Below are 21,961 nucleotides of genomic sequence, written 5' to 3' on the forward strand. Positions count from 1 at the left end.
ATCCTCATCACAAATAATCAATTTGAAGAAGAGTCACTTTCGAAAATATTGAGGTGCCATATGCTTCTTTTAATTAGTAACCAACTGGTAGTGGCTCAGAGAATTATACAGAGCCCTCCTGAATCATTTAGAACTACAGTGGTTCACAAATACTTTATTAAGAACATCTTCTTTTTAAAAATTAGTGCCTTTACTTTAATTTGATGCAGCAAGTGAGGAAATTGACTGCTAGTACTTTTACATTGCTGAATGCTGAAGCTGAGTTGAGTTTCAGAAAAGAAGTTAGAGGTCCTATTTAATAATCAAAATGGACGGGCAAAAAGGTGTAACTTTGGTGATAAACATTCTGCAATCTCTTGAAGCAGTTCTTTTTGTTTAGCGTAGTTGCTTTTCTACTTTTTCACTCTTACATATTTATTGGTTGATTATTTCAGACACTTTGCTGGGTTTTTTTTCCTACCAGGGATTAGCTTTGAGGCTTATGACATTCAGCTAAAAATAACTGATATCACCCTAAGAGCTTTGATCTGAGTGTTTTTAACAGGCAGTTTACTCTTTGGAATATTTGATTTAAGTAACTGCTAAACCAGCCTGCCAACCAATGCTGCGTAACCCATATTTCTCGTTTTGCTTGCCACCATGTCCCAAGAATAGGTACAAGCCTTTTCCCTGGGCATAAAACCAGTTAGAGTGAGCTGGAGAGAAAACAGGAAGTTGTCAGTAGGCTATGACTTCCCATTTTGTCCTAATTGGGAAAGTATAATTAAGAACTAAGTACAGTTAAGGATAAGCAACACCATAGTTTGAAGTCCCTTTTATATGCTGGCTTATTATGAAGCTGTAACCATAGGTTTACAGGTTGGGAAAAATTGTAAAATATATCTAAATGAAAACTTCATTATTTATTCACTGGTTTGCACAGATGAAGGGATGAAAGATCTGCCTGTTCATGCCAAAAGCCCATTTATATCTTCACTTCATAAATTGAGAACTGATAATCCAAATGAGGTCATTGTGTGGTCTGTCAACAAAATAATCCAGGTGTATCTTCTTAAGGTATGCCATGAATGGAAATGTAAAAAAAAAAATGCAAGTTTTTAGACTGCATCTAGGTCTTCACCAAGCCTCAGCTGCGTGAGACAGCTAAAACTGATTACTGTATTTTCTTGCAGGTCCATTTTCCCAATCCATCCTTCCTTCAGAATAATTGCTTTAGCAGAACCTCCTGTTATAGGAGGTACCACTCAGCAGTGGTTGGGCCCAGAACTTTTAACATTGTTCCTTTTCCATTACATGAAGCCTCTCAGCAAGAGCGAAGAAATTAAAGTTATTAAAGAGATGGTAAGTGTTGGCAAAGCTTTACCTTGTTGCTTGGTGTACGAAGTTATTAGGAATGTGCTTTGGACTTGCCTAGATCGTAAATGCAGTCAAGGCTGATTCTGTGAGATTTTTGAATCAAAGTGGAGTTCGTCTGGAATGAACCAAACCTAAGCTTCGTTAGTGACTTAAATTTGAAGACACAGGGATGCAAACTCCGTGTATGCACACTATGGTATATTTCCCCCTAAGTCATCCCTTTCAATGAAGTCACAAGAGTACAGAAAGGAGGAGTACAGTTCTGTGATTCGAATTCACTTATCATAGCAGTTAGTTTCATTGGGACTGCCCAATCCCAGTACTTTGAGGCAGGCATGTGAAAATAGTATACAGTACTGTGAAGCTGTTTCCGTGTTTGGCAGTCTATGCTGGTTTTTTCTCCCAGAACTTTTTTTTTTAAAAGGTTTTTTATAAGGTGTGAGGAATTATAGCATTGGGCATATGCTTGAATAGTGCTGGTGTTCTTTTTTTGCCTCTGTCATCATAAGCCCTACAGCCACCATCTTTTCACCTTCTCCCATTGTACATTCTGTGCCTTTGGTACCAATAAAGCAGAAAATGAAGTTTGTTATGTTTATTGCATGTATACCAGTAGAACACAAGATGCCACCTTGTGGAATAGAGAGTGTTTTAATCATTTGTTACTCTGGGATATTTTGTCCTCTCCTTCCTGTCCTTCACTCTAGGAGTCCCTGTTGAATCTGAGCCCACAAGCTCCACCTCCAATGAGGTGTGTTCCAGTTGGTTTGTTCAGCATCAGCTGATGTCAGTTCCATAAGGCTCATGATTGGAGGAAGCTAAGTCTCCTGACCGTAGGAAGTTAAACCTCCTGATTGGAGGCAGCTAACTGAAGGAAGCCTCTTTACAGAGGCAAAGTACAGGCCATTTTGTTCTCTCTGTGTTCTCAGCTTACTTCCATGTAAAAGATGCCCCTCAATTTTTAGTGTAATGATTTTAAGGAAAAGTAGTGTCTTATACACAGAAAAATATGGTATTTGATGTAGATAAAATAAAAAGAAGATAGAAACAATATTCTGTACAGAAGAGATGCAAGGGACAACCCTTTTGTTGAAGAACAGCTAATGAAGAACCTGCAGTTGTAGAAACTGAACTGATAGCTGCTCGTAAAAGTTCTTGGAAGAAGTAGATTACCTGGGATAGTCTGCATAGTAAGAAAGCTATTTCAAGCTATAGAGACTGACTCTAACAGAACTGTAACAAGAATGTGCCAGTAGATGTATGAAACAAAACAGTGACTCTCAGAGCCACCTTCCATATAATTTGCAGTCCCAAAAGGAGACATGAAAAGAGAGCGGTAGTATGACCTTTGCATTAATTTCCCATGCAAAGTAATACTCAAACTTTTTCAAGACTTACCCTATGTGGAATGAGAAATGCTAACTGTTCAAGCTGGTTTCAGAAAAGGAAGACGCACTAGAGACTATATTCTTTTTTTTTCCTTTGTGTCAGAATCGCCATAGCTTGGAACAGCTTGCCGTCAGAGATCTTCCTGGCACCCTCGCTGGGTGTCTTTAAGAGCCAATTAAAGACTTGGCTCTTTAGGCAGGCCTTCCCTCCTACCAACACTTGACTTTTACTTTCTGCTTGGCCTTTTGTTTACTTTTCCATCTTGATTAGCATTAATATTGTCGATTTAAATTATTGTTTTAACTGTTTTTATGTATGATTCTGATGTGAGCCGCCCTGAGTAGACGCAGTCTAGAAGGGCGGGATAAAAATCTAATAAATAAATAAATAAATAAATAAATAAATAAATAAATAAATAAATACATACATACATACATACATACATACATACATACATACATACATACATACATACATACATACATACATACATACATTTTAGCTGCAGCAAAAGGCCCCCCAGTCTTCTGAGGGTACTGACTACCCTCAGTCTTTTTTTGGGCTTATTTCAGGAGATTTCTCTTGTTTTTTTTTTAAATCAAAGGTATGTGTTTGTATCCATGTGCACATATACATGGGCTTCTGGGTTCCATGGGCTTTTCCATCTGCTGATAAGCCCTATAGGGTGGGTATGGTGGGGTTTTTTGCTACATAAAAATTAGCAGTTGAAGAATCAGTGAAATTGTTGTATTTTAAATACTAGTCATATGTGCTATTTTTATTTAATGTAGGTTCCAAATGTGCCTAGTGCTGCAGTGGAGCAGCTTTTGAAATTAACACACAAACTTCGGGAGACAAATGATCCTACTGTGAGTTGAACTATTCTCATTTTAGTTGTGCTTGCTTGTTCTTTGCTGAGTTTCTTGTTTAATTAGAACCCCACCACTGTTGCAAACTGTGCTGAGTAGTGGAATATTGGGAAGCAATTTTGTTTCCACTCATTCTTAGAGACCACTTAGCCAATATTTGAGGCATGTTTTTAACATTAATTCCCTATGAAAGCATGCAGTGTCATAAATAGGTCATTTATTTTCATCCATCAGAACCGTTAAAAGTCTAGCCTGGCATAGTGAGTAGGCGGCACAATGTTTTCAGATTAAAAAGCCCTTTACTTAGATGTTTAGTAGAACTATCTTGGTGGAAAAGAAAACACAAAGTGGAATAATATTAAACAGAGAATGTATTAATTTTATTGACTCTGCTTTTGACTAATTTTATATCTGTGTTTAAGGCAAAATAATTGTATGATGATGGCAGCTTTAAAGGGCAAATTGTGTCTATATATTGTTCATTTTATGCCAAAATATGATGAAAAGCAGATATGGAGCTTCACATATATAGTTTTCTGCCTGAATTATTTACTGAAATATAATTATAGGTCGTGAGCCTGAAACATGGTGCTCTTTATAGATGTACCTTTCAAAAACTGCAAAATGTCCAGAGGCATCACAAGTGAGTCACAGTTCAGACCGAGGGGAGATTCATACAGATGAGTAGTGACAGGGCATCTGCAGAAAAAGATATAAATGGCTTACATGTGCTGTGAGTTGAAATGCATGCCTTAGGTATACAGTCGGTGGTGGCTCATACAGTGTAGGGAAGAGAACGTAGCTGCCTTCCCTACAGCAAGATTTCACATGTTTGTTTGCTCTTGTGTAAGTTGACAAAGATGGAGCATAAACTCAGTTGCTAAACTATTAAATAAATGAATAGGTAAACTACTATAGTTTCTAAATATAACTTATATCTTAAAGTTGGATGTCCCTGCCAGATGTTGCATTTGCTTAAGTTTGTCTTTGTTAGAAGCAGCAGGATGATGTTTGTATGTTTGTTTTTACATGTTGCAAACAAAAAGCCTTGTTTGCATCTGTACCTCTGGGGGAAATGAATGTTAATTTGGATCAGTTTGATGCTGCAAGTGCCTGTGTTGGTAGAGAGAACTGTTTCATGTGTTAAATTTCTAAAAATCACAATGACTAACTGGTAGAAATTTGCAATTTAGAATCTGAAGTGATAGCCAACCAAATAACAGATCTGATAACCAACCAAATAAGAGAATGGTAGTTCTTCTTAATCATCAAGAGGTTCCAAACATGTCTCTCTCTGCAAAACTATAAATTAAACTGATGTGTGAGAGACAAAGAGAGAATGTCCAGAGTGCATTTGCTGTCTCCTGGTGCCTGATTTTTAAAATCTGGTCTTGGCCAATGCTACGCAGGATAATGGGACACTTATATGGCCAAATCTGGTTGTTCTGTGTTTTAATATGCTGGCTCCATGCAGGCAAAACCCTTCAGGGATTTTCACTGTGTTTGAAGGATCCAAAACAAGCAGTGAAAGCATACACTCCCTCTTTCCACATCCTCCACTTTCCCCACCTGTAGGTGAAATTTCTCTTAATGGCCACAACAGTGCTGGTATTATCCAGCATGGACAGTGACATTTACTGCTGTTAATGCTAACCAAAATTTGCTAATTATTTGCAAACTTTAATTTCATGTTATAGGAGGGAATTCTGACTGATCACAGTTAATGTTGGTGGAAATGTAAAACTTTGCTGTTAAAGTTTGCACTCCATTTGCTCATGTGAACACTTTCCCCTCTTCTTTCACTTGCTTAGAAAAACTGAAACAGATTAATTTTACTTTGAACAGGCACAGTCACTGGCATCATCTTTGTCTACCCGGCAACTTTTGAGAATTTGCAGCCGATTGTCCCATTATCCAAACGAAAGTCTCTATCATACTATCAATAAAGCTTGTCTTTCCAGGTACTTTTTTCTTTCTTTCTTTCTTTCTTTCTTTCTTTCTTTGGTGAACATTTTTTCATCTATTACTGGAAGCTTGTCATGTGTTTAACGATTTGAAAATTTTTCACAGAGAATGTCACTTTTGATTTGTTAAATATATGTATAATTCTGTCCCTATTTTAGGATTACAAAAGAGCTACAACAACATTGCAGACATTATACAGAATAAGATTTTACCCTGTTTTATCGTAAATAGGACCTAACCTGAAAATAAGCCCTAGTGCAATTTTTCAAGATGCTTATAATATAAGCCCTACCCCAAAAATAAGCCCCAGTTAAGTGAAACTCTGGCCTCCACCCTTGTACAGCAACCAGAAGAAGATGGCATGACTGTATTTGATGGAATGTAGATTTATTTGTACATGAAAAAATAAAACATCCACTGAAAATAAGCCCCAATGCATTTTTGGAGCAAAAATTAATATAAGACCCTGTCTTATTTTTGGGGAAACACGGCAATTGTTACTGCAGTAAATTAGAACAGAGAGTCCACCAGAACTTTTTTTGCATTTCAGCAGATATGAAATACTTACTAACAAGTGGGCACACACAAACAAATGTTGCAACATGTCCCCAGCTAGCTGAAGTGCTGTTCCTCAGGATTGCAGTTCCAGTCAGTTTTGAATAGGCAGTTTGAAGTGCTCTTTAGGTCCCTTATTAGAAGGGAAAATGGAATAGCACAACTTCTTCCCATGTCTCGGATAATTTCCCCTCAGAGTGCTATGTCATATAGAGAAATTTTGCTTGGCCATTGTAGCCTCAAATAGCCATCTTACTTTTGTATTCTGGATGTTTGCGCTTGGATAGATGGGAATGAAAAGTAGCCCAAGAGAGTATACTATGGCATGACATTGTATTTAATTTCTACACTCAAGCAAAAGACACAAAAGATGCAGAATAAAACCCAATGAAATACGCAAACCGTATCACATATTAAACCGTATCACATTAAAAATATATCTTGAATATAACCTTTCAACTTTTCTTCTTTCACTAGGTTTTTACCAAATCTGGCAAAATCTGCTTTACATAAAAATCTGTTGGACTGTGGGATTGAAACAAACCTCACCAATACTGAGCAAATGGAAGGGAAAGACTATAGTTGTAAGCTATTGATATTCTTCCCCATTTGGTTAAATTAGGCTTCAAAATAAAGTTTAATTGGGCATGATGCAATGTTTGATATCCAACATCATCTGTCTTTCTTTGGTCTTAATTGTGACTCATTTCTGTGGTGCTTTGCCCAGTATGTTTATTCTCTCCTCAGCACTTTCCTCCTCTCCCTTGTCTTGATGCTCTTCCACCTCCGGTGCCTCTCTTGGTTACTTCTGCTCAAGACTTCTGTCTTCACCTTATGGTCTTAAGTTTGGCCACTCACTGCTCCATTTCTTTCATTTTTCCCCTTTCAACAGTGCTACCAATTTGCACTTGCTGCATGTGTACATGGTGCTGTTCTTTCGCATGAGGACAAATATTGCACACTCTTTGCTAGTCACTACCAGTGAAATGTCTCTTCCCTCAATCATCCCTGTTACCTTTTTATATCATTCTTTTGGGTACAAGTGTCCTTCCTTCTGTCCTGTCTGCCTCGAGGGATGCTGGGATGCCTTGAAGAATCCATGAATGCTCACATTAAAATGCAGCAGTTTTTAAACTGCCACAGTTGTTTATTTATTGAATTTTTATGTCACTTTTCTCCTGGCAGTGGGACTCAAGGCGGCTCTTGTTTTTTGTCTTGTCTTGATGTGGGTGTTTTTTTTTTTGCAGGGAGATTGTTTGTCTGATATGTGCTTGCAAATAATGACTTTCTGTAGCTTCATTGGAAATTTGCCATTTATGAGTTGGTCTTTGCTGTATGTTGATTTAACTGGAAAAAGCAACAATCAAATTTTATTTAGTTAGTATTGCACTAATGCTAATATAAAACCAAAAGAGGTCATTTGCCAATTTGGCTTCTATATTAAGCTAAATAACTCAAGTGTTCATAATGATCAGCCTTGCCATATGTTGTATTACCCACATCCATGAGTGATGTACTAAACTCAATATTTGTATTGCATCTTATATAGCTTTGTACAGCAGTGAATAATCCTAAATGTATGTGAAATATTCAGGTGAAATTAACTCAGGAATCCTGCGAATTGGAGCAGTCACTATCCCAGTTCATAACCCATATGAGAAAATGAAAGTGCCTGATGTTCTCTTCTATGAAAATACCCAAGTAAGTACTGGTTTTGATCGACACTGGTAAATCTTCATAATAAACATTCCTTAAGTGAAAACAACAAGGAGTCTTTAAAACTAACACATTTTATTTGATATGAGCTTCCATGCACATAGTCCTTCAGAAACATGGAACACAGGTTTTTTATACACACTGGGTGTGGCTGTAGGGATGCAAAAGAATGAAACGACATATGGCAAATGGCACTTGTGTTCTTATTACTGGCCATGAACTTTCGAAAGGCTGGGAGATATAAACATCCTAGCAATGGGATGATACACAAATCAGTCACCCTTCAAGATGTGTAAAGCAATAACTTCTGTTTATTAGAGTGCTGTTTCAGCTAAAGTCAGAAATGATCTTTGTCTCATGGGCTTTTAGAAAAATTACAGTATATATATACAATAAAAAAAAACTTTCTGATAGAAATGAATAACATTGTAACCTACAGTTCTCAAGTAAAAGTACTCAGATTTATTGCCAACACTCGACAGCCCATTCTGGACAATAACACCTCCTTTCTTGCCCAGCCTTAAGAGATTACTTACCAACAACAACAAGAGTTGTAAGAGGAATCAGACTCTGTTGCTGATCCAGCGGCTTCCTTTGTCCCCATATCTACAAAGAAAACACAATTAAAAAATCTAATGGTGTAATCTACAAAATCAGGGATTTGTACACGGACTTATCTTCTGGTATGATACATACCATCTTTTACCATCAATTTCTGAAAGCATTTTAGATGGGGCAAATGGGCAATGCGTTATAAGAAGAATAAATGGATATAACACTGGCATTAGAAACTGTAGCACTCAGAAACAATTGGGAGGATATTCCAGTCCCTAGTCCTTGACCTCATGGTGACCCTTATAAAACAAAAGAACTGGGGAGAGATCTGCAGGTCTATGATGATGATTCAAAAATTCAAGACAGCTTTTGACTGGTATTAAATAACAGATAACACGTTTTTACTAAAAACCTAATTATCAGTTAAATATTAGTATAATATGTATGCTGTTCCTAATATTGCTTTTTTTTTTGCAGCTCTAATGGCATTATTTCAGATATCTGTTGTTGTTTATAATGATTTATAAAATTCCGTAGGTTTGTTCCCAATGGCCTGGGGATTACTATGGGGACCACTGAAATGTATTTCATCCACAAGTGAATTATTTCTATTGCCAGGTCTTTGTATTTTGTAAATTTTTCCAAATCTTTATCTTAAAGATATTCCCAGGAATTGCAACATCAATCATCCAGAAAGTTCTTCATTCTATTTCTGTTATGTCTGGTGTATTATGCTCAAGGTGTCTGTCAGCTTGAATATGAAAGTCCCACAAGATTTAAACTTGGTTGTTTTCTGACAGCTCCTCTCCCTGATAATCCCATGGATTCTTGGATGGTGGCAGATTATATAGATATCTTACATAATGAATAGTGTATTAATTTTGAAACTGTCATGTCTAGCTTTGTAGTCTTATTCTTATTCTTAATTATTACATGAGGAGATTTTGATCTCTATGGCTTAAATAAATACAGGGCTTTTAAACATTTCACTATATATATTAGGCTCTCCATGCATGTTTTTCTGTATACCTTTTGTGTATACCATAACAATTTTTCTGACAGAATTATGAGACAAAGGAGGTAAGCCTTGCTTTCAACTAAAACAGACATTCTGGTAAAGAGAAATCATTCCTGTAGTACCTTCAAGGATAACTGACTCTTGTTACTGATCTCAGTTTACCAGAATATTTATATTCATCATATGAAAATATGAAGGATATAATTGACATTTTCTGTATCTTATTTAACTCTGTCCCATCCCCATAGCCATAACTAGTACACATATAAGCTGGTAGCTTCGCTATTTTGGCCAATGTGCCTGAAGAAGTGGCTTAGGTCTGCCAAAGATCATGACAGATCAAATTGGTTAGTCTTAAAAGTACCACAAATTCACTGCTGGCTTGGCTGCAGCAGACTAACATGACTGTTTCCTTGATGAAGAAAAAATCCTTAAGTGCTTAATTAAAATTGGAACTGCAATGTTTCAATGTAAAAATCTGTGGAATAGTTTCAGAAGATTTGGAGCCTCAACATCTTCACCAGCATTTTGTCTCCCCACTGCTAGCCTTCCCTGCCAGTCCTTAGTCCCTTTCCCCTTCATAAGCTTTTTTTCAAAATCCAGTTGGTTAATCCTTTAAGAATATGCAATGACATGTTTGTTTATCACAGTGCTGTAAAGTAGTTTTTTTTTTAATTCCAGAGGGGTTTAGAAACTCAGTTCAGTTTTGATAATGTTTCTACATTTACATCAACATTGAAAGGAAAAGGCTGCTAGTTAGCAATGTTTTCTTCTTTTGTATACTCTCTGGCCTACTTAAAATGACCTATTTTTGCTTGTCAAGATTGGCGTAATCTGTTGTTTTTGAAAAGAAAATGCATTTTTGAAGGGAGAGATGAAAGGAGCTAGCATGATGTTGTATCTTTAGACACAAATTGCACTGTGTCGTTCTATAGAAATAAATTAAGGTTGACAGATATATACATTTGATATGAAGAAGTGCAAGTAGATGGAGAGAACATGAGAAAGTGCATGCTAAAAATCATTTTCTTTTTTCCCTTTTTGTAATAGTTGAGGGAGTGTTCCAAATTTTCTTCTTTGTGGTCTCCGTAAATCACACAATTGGGTTAGATCTGCACCTGCGCAGAGGTCCTTGGAACTTTCTAGAGGTTTAATCATGTGTTTGCCAGAACAATTCCCCTCGGTGCTTGTTCTTTGCCCACCTCTCAGAGAGTCTCTGAGTTCCTTTTTGCCGCTGCTGAGGTCACATCTTTCGACTGAGGTCATTGCCAGCCTTACCTTTGCACACTTAAGTCCCAGATTTCAGAGACAATCATTGCCCGCACAATATTATTATTATTTATTTATTTATTTATTTTATTTATATCCCACCTATCTAGTCAATAGACCACTCTAGGCGGCTCACAACAGGGGTACAACAATGACTAAAATATTGTGACTCAGGTTCATCATTACACAAGGCTTTGTCTCCTCGAAAGTGGAGTACTAAGATACACCATACCTCCACTCGGCTCCATCACTCCTACGACATGGAGTACCCCCAGGCACCACCTGCTGCCCAACATTGGCCTTACTCTTCTTGACCATTGGAACCAGCATAGAGTACCATCAACATCGACACCATCGTTCTCAATGCCTAACTTTGTATGAGCCTCCTGCATACTACCAGCCTGTACTTTCTCAGCATTATTTGGAACCAAGGAGAATAGAATATGCTTACTATTATCCCTGAGACTCATCCTCAGTATCACTATCTCCACCTGGACATTGTCATCAACTGAAGGAACTTGATGAGCTTGATGTTGGTAGCTTCGGTGACACCGTCCAACCATCTCATCCTCTGTCGTTCCCTGCTCCTCTTGCCTTCACACTTTCCCAACATCAGGGTCTTTTCCAGGGAGTCTTCTCTTCTCAGGGGATGGCCAAAATATTGGAGCCTCAGCTTCAGGATCTGTCCTTCCAGTGAGCACTCAGGGTTGATTTCCTTCAGAATGGATAGGTTTGTTCTCTTTGCCATCTAGGGGACTTCCAAGAGTCTCCTCCAGCACCACAATTCAAAAACATCAATTCTTCAGCGGTCAGCCTTCTTCATGGTCCAGCTCTCACTTCCATACATCACTGTTGGAAAAACCATAGCTTTGACTATGTGGACTTTTGTCGCGCTTCAGACCATTTTTTGCTCTTTCTTCTTTCACCCTCATTAACAGGTTCTTTAGCGATGACAAATCTTGACAGCATCTTAAAAAGCAGAGACATCACCTTGCCAACAAAAGTCTGAATAGTCAAAGCTATGGTTTTTCCTGTCGTGATGTATGGAAGTGAGAGCTGGACCATAAAGAAAGCAGACCGCCGAAGAATTGATGCCTTTGAATTGTGGTGCTGGAGGAGACTCTTGAGAGTCCCCTGGACTGCAAGAACAAACCTATCAATTCTGCAGGAAATCAACCCTGAGTGCTCACTGGAAGGGAAGATCCTGAAGCTGAGGCTCCAGTACTTTGGCCATCTCATGAGAAGAGAAGACTCCTTGGAAAAAACCTTGATGTTAGGAAAGTGTGACGGCAAGAGGAGAAGGGGACGACCGAGGATGAGATGGCTGGACAATGTCTGCGAAGAAGCCAACATGAATTTGACCCAACTCCAGGAGGCAGTGGAAGACAGTAGGGCCTGGCGTGCTCTGGTCCATGGGGTCACGAAGAGTCGGACACGACTAAACGACAAAAAGGTTCTTTAATTTCTCCTCACTTTCTGCCATCATCCCAGAGAGTAGGAAACCTCTATAAAACAAGAATGTGGATACCACCTTTCTGTCCAAGGACTCCCTACCTAATTTAATCATTGTGGAAGTTATACAGTCTAGATCTAGGAATTGATTTAACATTGCCCGCACTGAACATGATGGAAGGAAATTTAATATCATTGGCTGCAGTATCTACTATCTCTGTTCCTTTATACTTACAGTGGCCAACTGCCAAGTAGCAATAAAGCCCTGCCAATTTTCCAGGCCTCTCAAGATGGCAACCATGCCCTTGGCCTCAGGTTACATCAAGAGGCCACAACCCTGGCATGTCAAGGGAGGATAGCTGCACATTTAGTCCCCGATGTAGCAGCCAAACATATGGCCACCTCTGTCGCCTTATGCAGACATGCCTGGCTACAGTCTGCTGGCTTGACAGAAAATTCCCATTCTTTCATTGAGGCCTTACCTTTTGATGATTCCGGCCTCTTCAGTTAGAAGATGGAAGATACCATGGAGAACCTGCATAAGATCTGTAAAACAGCAAGGTCATATTCCACCCAACAGGACTGCAGACAGCCTTACAACCAGTGGTGCTGCCCATTTGCTCCCCCCCCCCCAGCAATATTACCAATAGTACAAACCTCCAGCGGACAAAGACATTCAGCTCTTTCTCCTTCCTCCTTTGGCCGCCATCTCAAAAACAACACTTTCATCAGTCCACTAGGAGACCTGAGAAGAAAACAAAACAGCGCGTTTGACTCCTTCTTCCACCAGGTCTGCCCAGGCCTGCTATTAATATACATTGATGTCCTGCTTATGAAATTCCCACTGACATCTGATGCGCCACTATCTGAAAAGAGTGCTGGACTAGGAAGGCCTTTGGTCTGATTTTTTGTTCTTATGAGCCTCTCCTTCTTAAAGAGTGTGATCTAATGTTGCTGGTGTAAGTATTTTCTATTGCTCTGATTGGCAAAAATAAAGAGAGTTTGAGCTTTCTTCCTTTGACACTTAAAGAAGAATTTGAGATTCTTGTATAGAAGCCAGTCTACATGAGTTTAAGAAATCTGCTTTGTCATGCACTGGAAGCCGTGCTTATGGCATCACAGTGGCTGGTTGCCAAGACTGTAAGGCAAATTGCCCCCAAATGCTGCCATTAAACTCTTTTGTTGTGCTTATCATTCTTATTAGGGTTGTTAAATTAGCTTATCTGCACTGTTAGCTAGCTCACTTTTATTTGTTATAGTGGCATTTCAGTTTGCTAACAGAATAATTTATGCTTATTCCTTTTTATGCTTCTGCTTTGGAATTGTCTCTGTTCATTAAGTTCAGCAAGCGTTTGCTTCTGGTGTCCCATTCAGGCATTATAGCCTGAAACCATGTAGTCTGTAGAGGGAACATTGGATTCATAGTACAATTTGATTGGTGCACTTCAAACACTCACAAATCCTGGGAAATACATTTGTCGATACCAGGAAAAAAAATAATGTTTGAAAAGTCTTCTCCACATCCATCTGTAAATTTGCCCATTGCTTGGGTCAAGCCAGTATATGTATACCCCCATATTGTCCTGTTTGGGGGTGGGGGGCAACTAGTTGGCCACAGTTGGAAACACTGATGGTGCTGCCTTATGCTTAAAGAAGAGTTGTTTCATATCCAACAATTTGGCTTGCAGATAGCAACTTATTCATGATCTCCTACTTAACAACCAGGATCTAGCTAATATCTGTGTCACTATACCCTATGTAAGGGCTAGCAGCTGGTTATCTTCCATATAGCAGCTTGTTGGATTGAACTCATATTACTGAGGTAGAGGGAGCAATGGCCATGGTCTAGTGGCAGATCTGAAGTTCTTCTCAAATAGGTTGCTATATCAATAAAGGAAAAAATATTACTTATTGGAATGGATGTTGTTAATTGTGGATCAAGTGGGACAATGGAGATGTCTGCATGTTTTCTGGTAGCTGTAAAATAAATAGTTCAGCGTACTTTTGTAATTATTAGCCTCTTTTCTTTTTATCTTCTACTAAATAGCTCTCATTGCTCCCTAGCATATGATGGTGATGGAAGATATGCTAAAAGACTTCTTGCTTGGAGAGCACCTTCTCCTCGTCGGCAACCAGGTGAGGGTTTTGAAGCTTTTCATGCTAGAGTATGTATGTATTTATTTGTTTGCTTATTTATTTCAATCTGAATCTGCGGCAACATGTGGCTTGGATATGTTGATTTGTTTGCATAACCCCCAGCTCTACTGTTATCATGTATGTATTTTATCTTTTTTGTTTTGTTTTATTTTGAATAATCTTGTGGTTAAACCGCTGTACTGCAGCCAAAACTGTACTCACGACCTGGGGTTCAAATCCCAGGTAGCCGGCTCAAGGTTGACTCAGCCTTCTATCCTTCCAAGGTCGGTAAAATGAGTACCCAGCTTGCTGCGGGGGCAATGTGTAGCCTGCATAATTAACTTGTAAACCGCCCAGAGAGTGCATGAAGCACTATGGGGCGGTATATAAGCAGCACGCTTTGCTTTTGCTTTGCTTCTATTATTTAATATAAACCTGCATCCAACAACATAAAATTATTATGAATATTAATTATAATCATAAAAGTTGTTTTGGAAAATGGAGTAGAATAAAATAAATCATCTATTGTCTCCATAAGGGCCAAGAATGGATAAAAACAATACCACACTAGCTGGTTTGAACAGCTCATTAGTAGAAATGATAGACAGAGGAGCATTGTTCTTGGTAATTGTGATTCACATGCTATGGCAGTGGACTTGCTTTCTCAGTTCCGTGCAAGAACTATATAGTGTTCAAAGAAGTGTTGTAAGAGGGAGCCATGCCTAATTGCAGCTCTCCTGTACATTTCCTGGACTGGAAGTGCAGATCTTTGGTTCTGCAGTTGAAAAATTAACACTATGTGGGATGCCTGAAGGTATGAATAAACATGTTTCTATTTTCAGTAATTATTTATTGAATAAAGTTCGTTTGAAATTGTACCATGGCCTAGAACAGAACACAAAGGGCAGCTCCATCGTGCTATACATAATGACTCCATAATGAAAAGGAACCGGCAATGTCTTCTAGTAGAGGAAGCATCTAGAACTGTTTTCATTCTTGATAAATTGTTGGAAGCAAATTGTGCCTAGATCCAAATTCACACAAGTTTTATACATAGTCTAATTTAGTTATGTCAGCCTGCTTGCATTCTGTTTTCTCAAGGGGGAAAGAAAAAATTACAGTGATTTCTGTGATAGCATATTCTGTTTTGAATTAATTTAGCCTATTATTCCTGTTGACTGCATTTTGCTTGAGGTAATGGTTTTGGCTGAAGTTGCCTACAGGCTTATTTCCCAATGCAAGGGACAAGGAATCTAGTACAGAGTAGCAAATGATGTTGGATGTAGCCATCTGCCTCATAGTGCATTTCTGTTGATTGTGCAACTTTAAACATATTTGTATAGCAGAAAGTCTCACTGAACTTGTGTGACTTCTGAAGACACGTGAAATATCAGGCCACTAGTCTTTTTAGTTGGGCTGCTGACACTGAGCAATCGGCCTCTTAATGGCTTTCAGCTCTACAGCTGCTATAGCATATGGCCTTAGATGTCGGATCATATTTGTTTGGTTTGGTTTTTTTCCATTTGATTTACTAATTCCCTACCAAGAAAATGACTAACTGAGAGTTAGATATTTGTTAGAATTGAAGAATACTGGCTTATATTTCATGTAAGAAAATACATCTGTTAGAATTTATAGATCTTGTTTTTATTGAAATATGTTCTGAGCTGATTTCCAGCGTTGGATGAACACATTTTCTAAAAATTGGATTTATTTTAGCTATTTGAAATCTTTTGCCCCATTTTTATTTTATAAATCAGTTGAAAGCAGGTGATAAACAAGATACAAAAAACAAAAAGCCCTGAATAATTGTATTTAATGTAGTACTATATGATATAATAAAATTAAGGCCAGGTAAATAAAGTGCTGAACCAAATTAGAAATAAAGTAGACTAAAAAGGCCTAGCAGCACCTATGAAAAAGGAGTTGGGTATCATCTACATATTTATGACATCCCCCTTGAAGCCCCTGATTGACCTTTCCCCTGCATTTTTTTGTAGATGGGGAAAAGCATGCGTACATACAGTTGTGGTGAATTTCAGGGAACTAGCAGCATCCTAAAATACATTATGACTGCATAATGTAATACATTATGCCTGCATAATGTATTATTTTAATGTATTTATTTAGAAACCAAAGTAGAAAAATAATAAACTTCAGAGACAGACAGAGTTGGGTAATAACCATGTTAAGTGAAACTGGTGCTTCCCACTGAAGACATAACCTGCCCAGTGACCAGTGAGTGGATCAGAGTCTTGGGCAAGTCAAATTGTGTGTGCCCTCTGTACTCACATATTGGGCAAAATCGAGCTCACAAAGTTTTTGTTACGTGCCTTCAAGTCAGAACCAACTTACAGCAACCCTAATAGGGCTCTCAAGGTAGGTGAGATATTAAATGAGTGGTTTTACCAATTCCCAGTGAGTTTCCATGGCTAAGCAGAGATTTCAACTCAGGCCTCCTGAATCCTAGTCTGACACGCTGTCCACTGTACCACACTGGGTATCCATCGTAAGGTTACACCAGTATAAGTGTGCTGGTTATCACACACAGCAATACGGAATTGCACTATTCAATTTCACAGTTGATCATGTGTCCCCAGGATGATCAATTACGCAGTGTGCCAGAGGAACTGCTTCATGGGTAGCACTTCCAACTTGGCAGTATTGTAACTAACTGCAGGCACAACCTCAAGTTCCACATGTTCTGAAGAGAGCTGAGGTATGTAGTGCAAATTATAATACAAAACAATACAATGTAAAAAAATGAATATATAAATAAAAATCCCAGGAGTGGTGGAGGAGCCCGGTATATTGTGAGGTAGGCTTGTATTTCAGTTTTTTTGGTTAGGTTTTGTTTACAGTATTTTGGAAAATAATAAAAAAATTTAAATCAAAAAAACAACCTCAAGTTGCACAGGCATGTTTATGCAATAGGATTTTGCCTGCTGAATAAGTGGGAGCTAAAATTCTACAAATGTGTTTCTCCAATTTGCACCTCTTTGTTGTTGTTGTTTAGTCATTTAGTCATGTCCAACTCTTTGTGACCCCATGGACCAGAGCACGCCAGGCCCTCCCGTCTTCCACTGCCTCCCGGAGTTGGGTCAAATTCATGTGGGTAGCTTTGATGACACTGTCCAACCATCTCATCCTCTGTCGTCCCCTTCTCCTCTTGCCCTCACACTTCCCCAACATCAGGGTCTTTTCCAGGGAGTCTTCTCTTCTCATGAGATGGCCAAAGTATTGGAGCCTCAGCTTCAGGATCTGTCCTTCAGTGAGCACTCAGGGTTGATTTCCTTTAGAATGCATAGGTTTGTTGCAGTCCAGGGGACTCTCAAGAGTCTCCTCCAGCACCACAATTCAAAAGCATCAATTCTTCGGCGGTCTGCTTTCTTTATGGTCCAGCTCTCGCTTCCATACATCACTACAGGAAAAACCATAGCTTTGGCAAGGTGATGTCTCTGCTTTTAAAGAGGCTGTCAATGTTTGTCATCGCTTTCCTCCCAAGAAGCATGCATTTTTTAATTTCGTGGCTGCTGTCATCATCTGCAGTGATCATGGAGCCCAAGAAAGTAAAATCTGTCACTGCCTCCATATCTTCCCCTTCTTCTTTGTGGCCTCTGTGAATGCACATGATAGGGTTAAGTCCGTGCCTGCGTTGGATTCCTTGGAACTTTCTAGAGCTTAGGAGAAAAAAATAGATTGGTTGTTGCCCCTACAGCACATGTTCCGCCTGCCCTAAGCCTCAGTTCCATTTTACTGCCTTTGCGTTAGGAACTCCTCGCTAGAGCTCTTCTTGGCTATTTTTTTTTTTTTGGCTTGTCCTAATCACCTTTATGTGGGACGTGGTGGCGCTGTGGGTTAAACCCCAGAAGCCTGTGCTGCAGGGTCAGAAGACCAGCAGTCGTAAGATCGAATCCACGCGACGGAGTGAGCTCCTGTTGCTTGTCCCAGCTCCCGCCAACTTAGAGGTTTGAAAGCATGCAAATGCAAGTAGATAAATAGGGACCACCTCGGTGGGAATGTAACAGCATTCCGTGTCTAAGTCGCACTGGCCATGTGACCACGGAAAATTGTCTTCGGACAAAAAGCTAGCTCTAGGGCTTGGAAACGGGGATGAGCACTGCCCCCTAGAGTCGAACACGACTGGACAAAAATTGTCAAGGGGAACCTTTACCTTTACCTTAATCAGCTTTACTCGGACTTTTCCTCTTTGCTGACTACTCTTTGCTTATCTTTTGCCCCTGTCTACTTTGGACTGGTTTTTGGACTGCATTTTTGCCTCGCGACTTGGCTTGTTGTTCCCGTGCCCTCTCTGGTTTTGACTTCGGACTGTTCGACTCATTCTCCTTCTGTGACTCGCCCATTAGACTGGATCCGCGAGTTTTCTGTTTTTCTCACTGATTTATGTCCCCCTCGGGTCTCTTTAGAAAGTGCACCTTGTGTAGTCGAAAACTGCTGTTCTCAGACGGCCATGAGTGTTGCCTATTTTGTCTGGGGAAGGGGCATCTACCCCAGTCCTGTAGAGTGCCGAAAATTCACTCAGGCATCTCTTAAGGTGCGCCAACAAAGACTCAGGCTTTTTCTTTGAGACGACACTCTGTCTAAATCTAGCATAATGGAGACCTCTCCAACTCAGTCCACAACATCTAAATCAGAAAGGGTGGCGAAATCTCCTCCACCATTGCCCCCTTCTAAACCCAGTAGGCCAGCTAAAAAGTCTTCATCATTGGCGTCAAAAGCAGCCTTACCGCCAGTCAATGCTTCTGCTAGCACTGCTCCCGGCACGTCTTCTGAGACTACCACCCCCCAAACAGCTTCGCGGGTGCCGAAATCTGCCGCTGCAGAGCCCTTGAGAAAAAAGGAGAAGGCTCTTGTGAAATTAAAAAAGGGAACATCTTCCAAGGGGGCCAAGCGGCACTGTTCTGTTCTTGCCATACCTAATTCCCCCCCCCCAATTCTGGAAGAGGGAGAAAAAGCGCCGGACGACCACCCTGAAGACGCGGGATCACTACTACCACGGCAGGTGTCAGCGTCAGCCAGGAGGCATAGATGCTCACCAAGCCTTAACCCACTAGATGAGGCTCCAATATCTAGTGCTGGTTCTGCCCCTTATAGCTCTGCCTCAGCCGGGTGGGCATCGTCCACATGCTAGTGTTCACGCTCGCGCTCACCGATCCCAACATCTCCGCCCCATAAACGATCGGCAAAAAGGAAGCACATATCTTCTCCTCGGCACCGACACCTACGCTGGGAGATTGTTATCCTTCCCTGGTCCTCTTGGCACCGTGACAAGGACGGACGGGATAATCTGTATATCATCAACCTTGACTGCCATCATCGACGTCGAGGCACTGCTGATGACTCTGACTCCTGGTCTGAGGGTGATGTGCACCGCTCGAGAAAGAGGGTGCGTTATGTCTATGCCTCTTCGTCATCACCTTCCCCTTCACCCCCACAGCGCTGACGCCAAGAAGCATCCTGGGTGGACCCTCCTACTTTGAGGTCAAAGCCAGACCACAGGAAAGCTAACGCTGTCGAGCCCCATAAATCCACCTCATCGGGGACAACTGCAGCTGCAAACAAACCGGCTTCATCATCAGCTGCACCTTCTCCGAAGGCAGCCCTTCAGAGGAGGGAACAACACCTCGCCTACCCTCTCCATCACCCTCCTTGCCAGAGGAAATCTATTCCTCTCTGGGTTCTCCCGCACCCTTTTCAGCACCATCTGGATGTTCTGATAATGAATCCATCACTGGTACCCCATCAGACCCAGGCACTTCTGATATACATACTTCCTCATCTACTGAGGACTACACTTCATACATACAGATGGTTTCTCGCATGGCAAAAGCTCTCAAGCTTGACATTGAAAAGCCTCCTCCGCCTACTGAAGGTCTTATTTTTGGCTTGACAGGGAAAGGGCACCTCTTCTCAGTATTGCGTTCATCCCTTCCCTTATGAATACAATCAAAGACTTGTGGACGACCCCAGCAACATCCACACAAGTTACAAGAAGGGTTGAGAACTATTACAAGACCCATGGGGAGGATGCAGCTTTCCTAACCAAGCATCCTGTCCCTAACTCTATCATTGTACAATCCAACCAGTCTAGAGCAGTGGTTCTTAACGTGGGCGATAATGCCCCCCAGGGGGCGATTTCATTTTTCAGGGGGGCGGTAGAACGAAAAGGGGCGGCGTGGGGGCGCTGGAGCAGAAGGGGGGCGGTAGGGGGGTGCTGGAGCAAGCCAAACCTGTGAAGATGGCTGCAGCCTTTTTACAGTGTGCATGAATATATATTTTCCTCCAATTTTAATTTAGTTTCAGACTTTTTGTCTTGAAATTTTTAGTTCCTGCATTTGTTTTTACGCCCTTTTTATATTTCTTTTTGCGTCTTAAAATTCACTTGCAACTAAATCATTAAATGTTACTTTTTGGGGGGCATTTCATTTTCTTGGAATTTAATTTTGTTTTCAGGGGTCATTGTATTTAAGTGTCTTAAATAAACAAACAAATAAACAAACAAACAAACAAACAAGATATCATCACCGCGGGGAGGGGGGCGATGATAACTTCCTCAATGGCTCAAGGGGGCGTTTCTTTCAAAAAGGTTAAGAACCACTGGTCTAGAGCCTCATCAAAGGCCCAGATTGCCCCTACCAATAGGGAAGGTGGGAAACTGGATGTACTGGGCAGAATGATGTACTCGTTTACCACCTTCCTCATCAGGGTCGCAAATTATCAGGCAGCCATGGGGGCCTACCAACAGCAACTTTGGGAAAGATTCTTGCCTTCCCTACAAGTGGCCCCAAATGACACCCGGCCTTTTCTCCTCAACACCTTTGAGGAAGCTGTGAAGGTAGCCAAGCATCAGCTCCTTGCTTCACGTCACTCTGCTGTCATTGCATCAAAGACCATGACATCTTCCATTATTTTGCGTCGCCATGCTTGGCTTAGATCATCTGGCATCAATGAGGATGCCAAAAATTGCATAGAAGCACTTCCCTTCGATGCCACGGGGGTATTCAATGACAAGACAGACAAATCCATGGAAAGCTTCCATAAAATGAAGAAAACGGCTAAGTCATATACGATCCATCAGCAGCCTAGATTTCAGTCTTACCAGTGGCACAAGCTTTACAATACCCAGCAATACCTACCTTTAAACAGCAACCACAGAGCAGGCTCCCACAAGCATTTGCCTCGTCCACTTCTTTCCATTCACAAACCCGTGCTCAACGCCGTCAATCCTACCGTCCTCCTGCCAAGAAAACAAAGCATTATCTTTGACTCGCTGATCACACCTCACAACCCCCCCTCAAACTCATCTGGCAAAGTTCTTCCCAAACTGGTCACGCATCACAAACAACAACTGGGTCCTAGACATCATTCAATCAGGTTATCGGCTCAAATTCATAGAGCTTCCCCCTCTAGGTCACATCAAGCCCACAAGTTTCAATCCGGCTCTACAAGTACAGTGGGGTCTTGACTTGAGAACTTAATCCGTATTGGAAGGCGGTTCTCAAGTCAAAAAGTCTGTAAGTCAAGTCTCCATTGACCTACAGTGCATTGAAAACCGATTAATCCCGTAACAGGCCGTTTTTGTTCCATTTTGGTTTTTTTCTGGTCTGTAAGTCAAATCTCAGTCTGCAAGTCAAACCTAAATTTTGCGGCCAGAGAAGTC

At 40.5% G+C, this 21,961-nt stretch overlaps 1 protein-coding gene and 1 long non-coding RNA gene across 2 annotated transcripts in view; one reads left to right on the top strand and one right to left on the bottom strand.

Moving 5' to 3' along the window:
* Positions 1 to 21,961, top strand: part of VWA8 (von Willebrand factor A domain containing 8) — a 187,363-nt gene that overhangs the window by 42,770 nt on the left and 122,632 nt on the right. The window contains exons 15-20 of the mRNA XM_072994764.2: positions 1,173 to 1,341; positions 3,537 to 3,614; positions 5,460 to 5,575; positions 6,612 to 6,718; positions 7,729 to 7,835; positions 14,209 to 14,280. Of these exons, the coding sequence (XP_072850865.2) occupies positions 1,173 to 1,341; positions 3,537 to 3,614; positions 5,460 to 5,575; positions 6,612 to 6,718; positions 7,729 to 7,835; positions 14,209 to 14,280 (649 nt within the window). The remainder of the gene's footprint in view (positions 1 to 1,172; positions 1,342 to 3,536; positions 3,615 to 5,459; positions 5,576 to 6,611; positions 6,719 to 7,728; positions 7,836 to 14,208; positions 14,281 to 21,961) is intronic.
* Positions 7,165 to 12,692, bottom strand: LOC144588242 (uncharacterized). Its single transcript, XR_013543693.1, has 3 exons — positions 12,627 to 12,692; positions 8,387 to 8,456; positions 7,165 to 7,481 (listed from the first exon to the last, which is right to left on the bottom strand). It is a non-coding gene; the product is annotated as an uncharacterized LOC144588242 (long non-coding RNA).

The sequence above is a fragment of the Pogona vitticeps genome, chromosome 3 (genome assembly GCF_051106095.1).
Source record: "Pogona vitticeps strain Pit_001003342236 chromosome 3, PviZW2.1, whole genome shotgun sequence".
Classification (NCBI taxonomy): Eukaryota; Metazoa; Chordata; class Lepidosauria; order Squamata; family Agamidae; genus Pogona; species Pogona vitticeps.